General features: G+C 40.8%; 2 protein-coding genes across 2 annotated transcripts in view; both read right to left on the bottom strand.

Moving 5' to 3' along the window:
• Positions 1 to 10,323, bottom strand: part of LOC146000169 (uncharacterized) — a 37,883-nt gene extending 27,560 nt beyond the window's left edge. Inside the window, exons 1-2 of the mRNA XM_083137510.1 lie at positions 10,249 to 10,323; positions 240 to 1,067 (exon numbers count right to left, since the gene is read on the bottom strand). Of these exons, the coding sequence (XP_082993636.1) occupies positions 240 to 1,067 (828 nt within the window). The 5' untranslated portion in view covers positions 10,249 to 10,323. The remainder of the gene's footprint in view (positions 1 to 239; positions 1,068 to 10,248) is intronic.
• A 1,324-nt stretch (positions 10,324 to 11,647) lies between these two features.
• Positions 11,648 to 13,087, bottom strand: part of LOC146000168 (uncharacterized) — a 39,697-nt gene continuing 38,257 nt past the window's right edge. The window contains exon 9 of the mRNA XM_083137509.1: positions 11,648 to 12,867. Within this exon, the coding sequence (XP_082993635.1) occupies positions 12,591 to 12,867 (277 nt within the window). The 3' untranslated portion in view covers positions 11,648 to 12,590. The remainder of the gene's footprint in view (positions 12,868 to 13,087) is intronic.

Below are 13,087 nucleotides of genomic sequence, written 5' to 3'. Positions count from 1 at the left end.
ACTTCACGTGTTTAACAAGAATGTCATTTTTGCCATATGCTTTCTCACTCGCTCCATGACTCGCACTTCCTTGGTTAAATTTAGTTGTCTCACTGTCCTCAACAATGTTAAGTCCATTTAAAGTTATGGTTCCGGTAATTTATTTAGTCTCATTCACTTTTCATGCACGTTCACACAATAAAGGATTCTGTGTAAATAAACTCTTACCCCTAAGGAAAATACTACTTAAATCTTCTTACCTGCTGCAATTTACCTGGTGGCTTGACGTGCATTCCTCCAGCTTCAATCATGCTTGGAACATTCGGTCTCGGGTAATTCAAGACGAAGTGACTGTTCACTATCACCAAACTCGTGTTCCTCTCGATGTCTTCCAGGGACGGTGTTGAATTTCCAAAGTACTTCTGCGCTATCCTGTTCTGCTCCTTCATGAAGTATAAATTTCGTAATACGTCCACACTTAAAGTATACATCATGTTCATCAGTCTCTCCCAGAACGACATATGATCTGAGAATGATAGCATGAAGTTTGGGCTGTAAGAATACATGTCCGGATTTGCCACGAGTCTCTGTCCCCAAGATGGCGCCTGTAGAGAACTGAGGGCGATTACAGGAGCCGAGAATTTGTGAACGAATCCCAAGAAACACTCGTTGAAGAACACTTCTATCATGATGAGGTCGAACTTCTCGTTTGAGTTGATCAGTTCCTGAACTTGAGGAGAACTGAGTTCTAGTTCGCATAACTGGTTCCCCATTTCCCAAAGCACAAATGGAGTTTGCAACAACGACAAACTCCTAAGTTTTTCAATATCAATTGCCAGTGATAACTGTTCGTATGCGAAAGCAATGCTGATGTCTTTGTAGTTGGGTATTGGTGTCTTCTGTGGATGACTAGTGACCACAGTCAGCTGGTGCCCTCGAGCTGCAAGTTCCGTTGTCAGGGCCTGAAAGACAGCGTTGTGACTAGCCGAGGGCATCGGAAACAGCGCCAGTATCTTGGCTGATGAGGTATCTTTGATATGATCGCACATGAGGAATAATGATAGGAGGCAGTACCAAAGGATCCCCATCTGAAAAATAAATATTGATTATTGTAATCCATCAGTATATAATTGAAAGTTTAGTTCATCTTACGAGGGTCACTATATTTTGAGCATTGGCAACACTGATTGAAGTTAGGCACGATTTGACGTTTGCACGGAATCGTCTGGCATTATTGACCATAACGTACTTCAAATGTTTTGTCAATAGCTTCATTTGTGTTGTTTATGTTGCCTTGGAGATTGCGCGACAACAATAAAATGGAATTAACTCGTGAACATTTTCGTGCGATGATTTTTTACGATTTTCGACGTGGATTATCAAGACAAGAGTGCATCGATCAACTTACTTCCACATTTGGCGATGAAGCCCCATCCTTTGCCACTGTGAAACGCTGGTATAACGAATTTAATCGTGGCCGCCATTCGCTCACCGACGAGATTCGCGAAGGTCTTCCAAAATCAGTTGTTGTTCAAGAAAACATTGATGCTGTGCAAAACCTAATACTGCAAGATCGTCATGTGACATACTGTGAGATTGAGGCAACCATAGGCATTAGTTCTACCAGCGTATATAAATATTACATGATCATTTAGCTGTGAGAAAGGTATGTTCTCGTTGGATCCCACACAATTTGACAAAAACTGAAAAAGACGCTCGCGTCAATTGGTGCAAACAAATGCTCAATAAATACAATCGTGGTGCTTCAAAAGACGTATATAAGATTGTAACAGGTGACGAATCATGGATATATGCATATGAGCCGGAACGTAAACAGCAGTCGACTGTATGGGTGTTTCAAGATGAACCCAATCCAACAAAAGTTGTTCGCGCTCGAAGCACATCGAAACAATTGGTCGCCTGTGTTTTCGGGAAAACTGGTCATGTGGCAACTGTGCCTTCAGAGGAACGTAGAACGGTCAACTCTGAATGGTACACAACAATTCGTTTGCCAGAGGTCTTCGGTCAAATACGGAAAACAAACAAACGCCGTCGGATCATTCTTCATCAAGACAATGCCAGCTGTCACACATCTCGTCTAACAACCGACTTTATGAACAGTCAAAAAATCGAATTGATGGGTCATCCGCCGTACAGTCCTGATTTGGCACCCAATGACTTTTTCTTGTTCCCGAATGTCAAGAATAAATTGCGTGGACAACGATTTTCGTCGGCAGAAGACGCCGTTGATGCGTTCAAAAACCATATTATGGAGGTGTCTCAAGAAGATTGGAAAAACTGCTTTGACAAATGGTTCGAACGAATGCAAAAGTGTATTGACCATAAAGGAGAATACTTCGAAAAACAATAAAGCAGTTTCCAATGCCAAATTCCTGTTTTTTTCATTGTTAGGCTCAAAATATAAATAGTGACCCTCGTAAATGTATGCGTTGGTATATTACCATCAGTTGTTAAAGAGACAAGCATATTCATAATTGAATAAAGACAATAATGAAATGAGGGGTGTAAGAGGTGATCATCCTAGTAGTACACCCAACTGTCAACCTCAGTTCCACGTAGTACACCCTGGACTGTATTTTGCAAACAAACGAGGCTCATAGGCGGAGTTCTGGAGGGGCCAGAGGGGGCCTGGCCCCCCAACTTAAAACGCTAAAAAAATAACACATGATTAAGTTCAGTTACTACATTTTTGTTATGAAGCCATACCGCAAATCTTACGTTTGACATGATGGCGTGTGCGGTAATTGCGCCACAATAGCGTGTCTTAGACGATTTGATTGATGTGTACAGTTTGAAGAAAGAAAAACGTAAGATGACTTTGTGTTGAGTCAACAGTTACTGCTGAGGCATCAAAATAACTTTTCAATTTAATTTTTCTACAATTTCTGAACCTTACTATTGTACCGTAACTTTTTTAAAGTAATACGAGTATTTATCAATAAAAAATTAATGAAATGCAAAATGCAATACTCGTACTGTTTTGCTTCTTTTAAAACTGACAATCAATATACTAATTAATATTTGTTTACTTAAGCGAGGAAATTTAACATTTTCAAGTCTAAAAGGCATAAAATTTAGTGTTTTTAAGTTGTTGTTTTTTTTAATTTCCTGGGGAAGGCCTCCGAACCCCTTATAAACTAGGGGATATTCAATGACCCTCAGCTACATGATATGCTTCTCCCAGAGTCTGGCACCGCTCAAGCAAAAGCTCAAACTCCGCCCATGACGAGGCTCTGGCGACTGGCCCTATGGCCAGTATAATTCTGTGTGTTGTCCTGTTTTGTTTTGTTTTTTGTTCTTGTGTGTACTGAGTGCCCGTTTACAGCCTCAGCTTTTAACGGAAGTCAGAATATTTTAAGATTTTATTTATACAACGTTAGAGTTGTTATTTGTAACGATAAGGGGCTGGACCCCGTATAATGTGACGGGTGCAAAATAGCGTAAGTGCTGACGCACCCAAAATTTTATAATCAAATTCAAATTTAAAAAATAGTGAAATCATTGTTTGTAAGGTGAAGTTAAGAATATCTGAGAAATACAGTATGATTATAAAAGTTGTTGCCTTCTTTCCAGTTAAGGGGTTTTTAGAATATTTCACTCTTTACGTTTATCCTGAGACACTCTTATTTGCATAAAAATTTTAATATTAAAATAATATTATTCTTCATAGAGTGAATTCTCGTTGTGTACCATCAACCAATAGTGTTCATTAAATATTCCTTAACGACACACCTGAAAGTTTCACCTTTGTGTATATAGAAGGATTAGCATTATCTTCGGTTGACAATTTCCCTCACAATTCATTGCGCGTAATTACGTCCGCCGCCATGTTTCCGGCTAACATGGCGGGTAGGCAATGTGCGTATGGTCTATGTTGAAGTGATCAAGGTATGATTATCGTGATCATAAAAAATGTGTACTTTTTATCATTTCTGAAGCCCTACAGAAACCGTGAAAAGTGTGTAAATGCGTGTGGAAGGAAAGATTTGCGTGCAGATTGAATTACCAAACATCAGCATGTGTACAACAAGCACTTTGCCGGCGGTACGCAGGACGTACGTCTGAAAATCCAGATCCTATACCAGTTTGGTATTGACGTGAGCAAGTAAGTGACTTTTATTCATCTTAGGTAATTGTATTTCATTTCACTGTTATAGCATATTAACAGTCTTAAGTTTTATTTCAGGTTTCGGTGCATATTCGTTTTGCGGATGCAACTTATGCTGAGATTATGTTAAGCGTTTTCTTTTAGAATTATGTTTAGAAATCAGAAAGGTTAAGTAATACCGGCCCCCAAAGAGATGAGTGGGGCCCAGCACAGGACTGTGGCAACGTGTCGTCTTGTAAGCGTCTCCCTAAGGTTTGGGGGTTCTCAGTGCCTATGAGTACCCTTTCCCTGCGGGGCCCTCCATAGCATGCTTGTTAAGGAATACCTATAAAGCACACCTAGTGTGTATGCATCAAACGGTGTCTGCCGATGTGGCACCTACCGGAAGTATAATTAGAAGGCGAAGATAGAAGAGAGGAAAGATAGCTTTTTGACAGAGGGAAAAACCTGCCGCATGCATAAATTGGCAGTAAAAACCTCGAAGTTTAATTAATCGCAACATTCGTGTGCGTGGTATACTATTATATTATTTATCCCAGTAAAAATCCCCGGAAGAATGGGGGGGCTTGGGCACTACATTGACAGTGGATTTATATGTTTGGTATCGTTTGAGGGTGGGTGGATATTGGTACCAGATTGTTTACCACAGCGGGTTGCTTCTGGTCAGGATGGGTTGGGGTAGGTTTTGGTAATTTGAGATATCCTATGATGAAAGAATCTAATTTGTTCGAGCTAATTTGGATGTGTTAGTGGGGAGAGTTTTCTGCAAGCTCGTAGACTCATCTGTAAAAGAACACAAGTATTATTATTGGGTTTGGTAGGTATAATTAGTTGGGGTAGGTGTAAGTATTTGAGAAAGACGTCTGAGTCGGAGTTAGAGAAGTCAGGGTCAATTCTGTCTGGGTATTGATACCCCGTTGACAGCAGGAGTGACCGAGGGGTTCGCAGAGTTGTCCTGTCCCCGGCCGGCCCTCCCGGAGACCAGGGGGATAGCAACGGGCTGGTTGCTTTATTGCACATGGAGAACCCCACAGGCCTTCCATTGCTCACGACTTATGCCAGCCCGTTTGCCGTATGGTGTCCCATCCAATTTCCCCTGTTGATTTAGTCCATCGCCGCCCCTTGCGTAGCGTCCCCCGACTCTTCAGCTGGATGCGACCTCAAGGGCCGCGGTCAGTGTAATTTTGTGGGTTCTCAAAGAGATATCGGAGTAGCTCTGGGATCCCAACTCCGGAAGGTTCCTCCGAATGTCCCTCCAAACACCCGGGGTGCTTCCGAGTCATGGCTTGGCGCAGGGCGACAAGGACCTCCTCGATCGGGGTCCTTTTCAGGAACTTGGGAGCTCCTCAGTTAGGCTTCAGCGAGATGACAGGTGTTGGTTTGGGTTCCTCCCAGGCCCTCAGAAGGACCGACCCCGGGCAATCTTCCTCCGTGTGGCCCTCAGTCTGACCAAGCTGCCCTTTTAAGGACCACCAACGCTCCCTGCCAGGACGGCGGCCCGGGACACTCCGCCGATCCCCATCAGCCGGTGTCGTTCTGCGTCAGAGTCGGTCATACTCAACTCGGGGGCCAGTCCCGAGCGGTTCTCCTACTCGTCAGCTTCCCTAGTCGGGAGTGGTCATTCCAGGCCCTTAGCCAGAATTGATATCCAGGGGAGGGGGGTTCACGGGCTATCAGGGGGGCTTTGTACATCCATTTTTCAAACATTTAACAGTGTTAAATGAAGGTAAATTATGTTTCGGGGGTCATTAAGTTGCATAAAGTTTAGAAATATCACACAAATACTACATTTTTATATATCTTTTAAAATATCGCTTGAAGTGTTAATTGGCTGCTACTGAAATCGTCCCTTACTGCACACTCCATACTACGTTTGATGATACAGATATTTATATCACGCAAGAAAAGATGGACAATATTCAATCATAGTGCCTACCGTACATTCCACTCCCCGGCCGAAACAATAAAACTCCCCTTCGTTCCCAAAACATGGGAGCTGTTAACCTTTGACGCAGATGCGGAGGGAATTTGCATAATTACATCAAAGTCACAGATTTCTGTATAAATGGGAGGTCGCAACAGGGGCAACGAAGGTACAGATAAAGAAGCTTCCCTATGAAGAAACTTTCTGAAGTCTAGAGAAGAGAATCTCCTAAATACTTGCCGCTACTTAAGACTTCTTATAAATAAGATGAACGAATGTAATAGCTCCTGTTCATGCTTCCTGAATTTATCCTTCACCAAAGTTGTGAGCAAAATAATATCTGCTGTCAACATTTTCACTCTTCACTGCAATCAAATTACACACAATAGTTTTACCTAATGTCAAGGGGGCTGAGCCCCCCTCGCCACAGCCTGGCTACGGGCCTGGGTCATTCGGCAGTGAGTCCCAAGCCAGCGCACTGGAAAATTTCCGGGGTTTCATCGACGAACGTGCAGGTACAGCACTGTAGTGCAGGCTTGGCATAACACCTACACGTTTGGTCCCAACTTCGTAGCGTCCCCTTGCGGGTTGCGAGGTTCCGTCCAATTAAAGTAAGATAATTTCCATAACATCCCTGACTGTTGTGCATTTGCAGCTTGGGAGCGAGTCACAACTCCCGAGGCAGCAAATCAACAAGCGAGCTACTGAAGTCATTCCAACCCAGCACCAATCGCTGACCCTCCTCCTCACGCTCCTCGCTGTTGGTAGGCTCACTAGCTAGACTCGCGCAGTCAGCGGGAGCTGTTCCGAAACTAATCTGACTCTACCCCAGTCTGAAACAATTCGAAGAACCGGCCGCTCGCATCCTCCTTTGCCCCTTCTCTGTCTAGTCTGGCTATGCGGCTCGTTGCCTGGGTGAGTCGTCTTCACGGTCTCGTATCCTGGGTGTCCGTGGTCCGTCCTTGATCTCGCCCGACTGCCATCCAGCCCTTGCGATGCTCGCCGTAGATAAATCCACTGTTTACATCTCACGGCCTGGTGAAGAGAGTTAAGATCGTTCCGCTTTACCTTCATGTCTGGTGCTCGTTCGGTCATGTTCCCTAGACAATAGCTACGGCAACCGTCTCGTTCGTATGGGAGCCAGGCGATTTGTAATGATAACCTGGCCAGACAATTCGTTCCTTCCTGAAAATAGGGAGCATGTGCAGATCCTAAGCGTATTCTTGCATGCTTTTGGTCTTAAATCAAAGTCAAGTCAGTACCTTGGCGGATTGTGTTTGTATTTGAGTGTCAGCCCTTGTTGGGCTTTGACTCATTATTTAAATGTATGGCTATCGGTTTAATATATAGGTCAACGTTGACTGCTTGTGTAGTTTTACTAGTGAGGCTACACTTTCGTATGTAGAACTGATTTATTTTTCGTTGTGGTGTTAGTGAAAGAAGTTTTATTCACAGAAACGATAAACTATCAAGTACTGAGATTTTCATCTCTGCTCTAAAAAGAATGTTTATACAAATACTCACGTAATCTTTCCAGTACTAACTACTAATAGCTTTCTTTATAGGGGCTATCCACGAGTAAACAAAAACATATCGAACGGCACAATCGATTGTCGAACAGTAGCACAACTACTTCTGGTTCACGGCGGCCGGGTAATTCAAGCGCGTACTTGTGGCATTTCTTCTCGTTTTGTATACCGGATGAAATGGATCATATAAAAGCACTTGACGACGAGGAGAATAAGAGATATCAGGGCAAAGTAGAGGCCTTTGCATATCAATTGGATGAGCAAATAGGAAGTAATACGGCATTATTCCAAGATGAGATCCATTTGCTGATCGTCGTTTCATTGGCGATATTTGTAGCCTACATATTAAATAGAAAGTAATTTTTCCTACAGAGCGAGAGCGCTTAAATGCATACATTTATGTTTTAAGTGAAAAAGTGCGAGATGTACGAACATATAAAAAACTGAAAAAGGAGCTTCTTTTCTTCTTTCTTCAGTCAGGACGAGTTAGAGGGATGCGATAATGCACACTTGCTGGTTTCGTTCTCGTTTGAATGCAGAAATACAAAACGCTCATTGTTATTTTAAGTCAATTTTCTGCTATTTGTGTTAAACATGACGATGAAAATTAATAATAAACTGGAAAAATTAATGATGGGACAAACACAATGACACACCATTGCCTCACCATGGTGTTCAAACCTAGGACCTCCTCTCCATCAATGTGGATTTGATTGATTGAGTTGGTGTTTTAAGTCCACTTTGTGCACAGTAAGGCTAATCGGGTCTGGACCTACAGTTTAAATTGAGATCCGAACCACTATATGCCTACACCGGGAATCGAACCCGGAACCACTTGATTACAAGGCGACGAGGCTACCACTGCGCCATCGGGGAGGCACTCTATCTATCAATGTTGAAAAGATTTCCATTGCAAAAGACGAAAATTAATAATAGTACCCGCACTTAATTTTCTGGCTACACAAAAAAAATATTTCCTCTGGTTACACACACACAAAAAAAATCTGCTTACACAAAAATGTAATACAGTTCGTGTGTACTTCAAGAACTTAACGTGTAACCTATCTGGCCATGACCAAGCATCTTTTGAAAGGAAAAGTAATATTTTTGGTCATATCACTAAAACAGAGAAAATCGAGATTTGAATGATTTCTCTTCTACCTTTAACGGAGTGCAAGGGATGCGGGACGCAAAATTTTTGGTAGGGAAGGAAGCAGGACGGGGTATTTTTAAAGTCCTGACATTCAAAACGGGAAAAATAATGTTATTTCCCGACTAAATTGGGAGATTATAGGAGCGGAAAATATTCAACATTACCCGATACTAAAAAAAATGTTAATTATACACAAAATTTTACCCTCGGGTGAAGATTTATTTTGCATTTCTGGAATAAAAACTGCTAATTTCAATAAATTTCGGACATTTAGTACAAAAAAAATGTACACCCCCTATACGCCTTCATGGCGTGGTGCTATGCACAGGGGAACACTTTACCTTTTTTTTTACTCTAACAAGGGAGGTTATCTAAGTGTCCCCCTCCGATTTCCATGAAACTTGGCAGGTGTATAGTGGGTCCCAAAGGAAGAAATACGTGTTTTTGTGTTTCAGCTAAAAAATCGAAGTGGTGATCTGACCCCGAAACCACGTAAATATGGAATAGGAAGAAACAGGGTACATAGGGCCCCTCTATACACCTGCCAAATTTAATGGAAATCGGAGGGGGACACAGGGGTGAGATCCCACTTCAATTTGTCCTCATCTTGACATTTGAGGCGGGTTTTGCCCCCTAAAACCGGTTTTTTAGCCCAAAGAAACACGTATTTCTTCCTTTGGGTCCCTCTATACACCTGCCAAGTTTCATGAAAATCGGAGGGGGAAACAGGGGTCAGATCTCCACTTCAATTTGTCCTCATCTTGACATTTGAGGCGGGTTTTGCCCCCTAAAACCGTTTTTTTAGCCCCAAAAAACACGTATTTCTTCCTTTGGGCCCCTCTATACACCTGCCACGTTTCATGGAAATCAGAGGGGGACACTTAGATAACCTCCCTTGTAAGTTATTTTTTACACAGAGGAGTAACAACATCCAAAAATCTAAAGTAAAATGGATGATATATTCAACGTGATGTCATCACGCAGTGCCCTCGGGGGGAAAATATCAAGCAAACAGATTCACGTGTGCTAAGGAAAGCGTATGAGCGAGAAACTTTGCATTTCACCACTGTACACACTTTTCAGGGCTTTGGAAGAAATAAAAGTATACATTCCTCACATGATCATGATAATGATACCTGGAATGACTTCGGGAAAAAAATATACGCACAAAGCTTGCCAGGCATGTTTTCGACATAAGATCTGATCTGTTTGACCGAAATATGAAGGTCAAATTATTATAAATATGAATGATCAATGAATATAAACCGTTGATTGATATTTTAGTGATCACTATACTGAAATATGTATTAAAAATTCCCAAATAGTAGAGATAACCTATCATGATAGAGCAACCCCTCTTTTGTGGCGAATATTGGAATGCTTACTTTAGATCATCACTGCACTTTATTTAGAAGTATGCATGTTGAGTTAAAAGAACAAATGAAAGACGACCAAACTCAGTTGTCACTGACAGACAGATAAACAATTTGGACTTTATGACTAAAGAAGCATGCTGAAGGAATGTCCAACTTACCTTTCGAAGATCAGAAGTCAGTTTATGATTTGAGTTGGTACCTCGCTGCTACAAAAGAGGCATCATGTTGCAAATCATCCTCGGTGACGTAAGAAGGAACCAATTTTGTCTTCCTTTGGGAATTATATAATGTTTCTCATATTTTTTATCGTCACGAAACTGTTTCTTTCATGTTTGTTTACGGGAAGTAGCCCATCTTAATTGTTGGTTTCCTAGGGAAAGTTGAATACCACAGGAAATGCATGTACTAATTTCACCTTCTTACAAGTAAGCAGTCTTTGCACACGAGTGGTTTCGTGTTGCGACGCTGGAGTTTATAATAATCAGCTGTTTGTCAGACGCATGTCTCTTCCTAATACATGAACAATAAGGTTGGCAAAGTGCCAATCATGAAACTATCATGTCCATGACATCGTTATGTAACCATGGGTGTTTAAGAGTAAGATCATGGAGGGGGGTCACTTAAATCCCACTTCCAAAATATGGAAATATAGCATAATCATCATCAATTCCGTTTCCTTACGTTTGTTTGCTTTTTACTTTTTCTGTTGTTCTGTCTTTCTTTCTCCTGATTTCTCCTTTCTTCCTATGATTCGCAATAGCTATATTTTTGTTTTCTCTCTCTCTCTCTCTATTTCTTTCTCTATCTTGTTTCTTATATTTATCTCTCTCTTTCTCGAACGTTTTTATTAGCTCTACTCCATCACTCGTTAATGTATATTCCTCTGTGTGTGTGTGTGTGTGTGTGTGTGTGTGTGTGTGTGTGTGTGTGTGTGTGTGTGTGTGTGATGTGTGTGTGTGTGTGTGTGTGTGTGTGTGTGTGTGTGCATGCGTGTCTGCTTCTTTTAAATAATTTATATTTTTCTATAACCCTCAAGCATAACGTCACATGGTTTTCACTATATTCATATTCCACTTCAGAATACAACTTCCTGATTTAACCCCCCCCCCCTTTTACAAGTGCAAATGTTTATGTCTGCAACTACTGACTGACAAGTAAACATTTAGTTGTGAGTATGCGTAATGTCCTGTTGATTGTGGCCAACATCAAAGTTTTATTGGCCGTAATATTTATCTTGTTGTCAATATACTACAAAAGAAAAATGTCTTAAGTAGCTGGGCTAAAATTTTAAAAAGCCTATTAGCAATTAAACTAAACACCTTAATTAAGATGATCAGCATCCAGGAATATATACATTATCAAAACATCGATACGAAGCTAAATATGTTTCATTTCTTTTGTTTGTTTATGCTGCACATTTAAAACTAAAATATTTCAGTGTGACAGTTATATCAAAGCCTATCTTTAAATTTCGCTTTTGAGTCAGAAGAAAAGAGTAATAAGGGTGAAATTCAATTTAGAATAATTTGTTTTTATAATTTATTCTATCCTTAAACGTACATTCGTATTATTATTAACCTTTGAAGACAGGTTCCTTGTCCATTAACACAGCATCGTTACAGAGAGCGATTTTAAGAGAACAAAATGCAAATGGCTATGTATACCTACTTCTCATATTTGTGAACAATTAGCACACTAATTATCACAATTTCAAACACAGTGGTACTTTGTGTATCACCTTCAGTCTCTAATTTGCTCCGTGCTAGACTATCATTTATCCATAATTAATGCATGTCATTAGTATGATCATTTAAACTTTAATATCTTAAGGCGATTTCACTATTATAACATCCCTTTAAGTATATGTAACATATCTGCCATCTATAATTCACAATACAATTACAATGTAACGCTTCCCTTCGCTAAGTGCTTGAAAATATTACTTTCTTCATTAAATAAATCATTTCACTACAGGGCTTCCTGATGGTTTGGTGGTATCATTGAATCAAGGGTTCTTGGGTTCTGTAATGTACACCACAGGGAAATACGTTACACTTCGATACTCGATAGATGGCACTTAGTGGTTCATACCGCTTTTAAACTGTGGATCCAGTACCGATTAGCCTATCTGTGCATAAAGTGGACTTAGAAACAAACTCAGCATTTCATTACATTGAGAAAACGTTTTTTAAAGAAGATGTTTTGTTTTGTGGTTAGTTGTGTGAATTCACCTGTCAAACACACTGGAGCAGAATTAATTGTTTCCTGGTGATATTATTCGTCTATACAACATTCGTAGATTCTGTAGAATTGAATTGTGTGTGTAACAACTACCACAGCATAGCAGTGAAGGTACATTGATTTTATTTTCCAATGCCTCGAGTTTTTCAGCCACCACTAACACTTCTCCCCGTTTCATATTTTCACTCCACCCCCAAACTGTTTGTACTGAAAATATCAAGCACAGAATTATTGAAATAAAAAGACTACTAATTTTTATTCACTCTCTTTTCGACTTCTTCTTGGGCACTAGAAGACCGTAGACCGCTTTGAGCACAGCGTACAACGTCCCTAGGAGGAGAACCAACAAGCAAACTATGAAGAGAATGGCGTCCAGCATGAAGTACTGGTACCAAGTGAGCTCCATAGCTGCAGACCTTAAGTGTGGAGCTCCTTTGTGCCTGATGACGTATTCAGTCCAGAAGACCGCTCGTTGTAGAGGAGTCTCCGGTTGGTCCTTCAGCTGCATTGATACCGTTTTGACGTTCTCCTTGTACCTGAAACGGAATTTGAAAATTAGCATATAATTTCCAATTATCATATGTAAGCATGTGCAGAATTAAGATGAAGCAATACAGTCATACTTCAAGGCACCGTTTATATTGATGTGAAAGAAATTTCTGCTTTAGAGATTTCTGTAACTTTCAAGACGTTACACAAGATTTAAACCGAGCTACTAATGTAAACGTATACACAAATTTCCCGTGAAGATAGAAC

Source organism: Lepisma saccharinum, chromosome 16 (assembly GCF_977018435.1).
Source record: "Lepisma saccharinum chromosome 16, izLepSacc3.1, whole genome shotgun sequence".
Lineage (NCBI taxonomy): Eukaryota > Metazoa > Arthropoda > Insecta > Zygentoma > Lepismatidae > Lepisma > Lepisma saccharinum.
The sequence above is the reverse complement of the archived record's forward strand: the minus strand, read 5'-3'. Positions and strand labels throughout refer to the sequence as shown.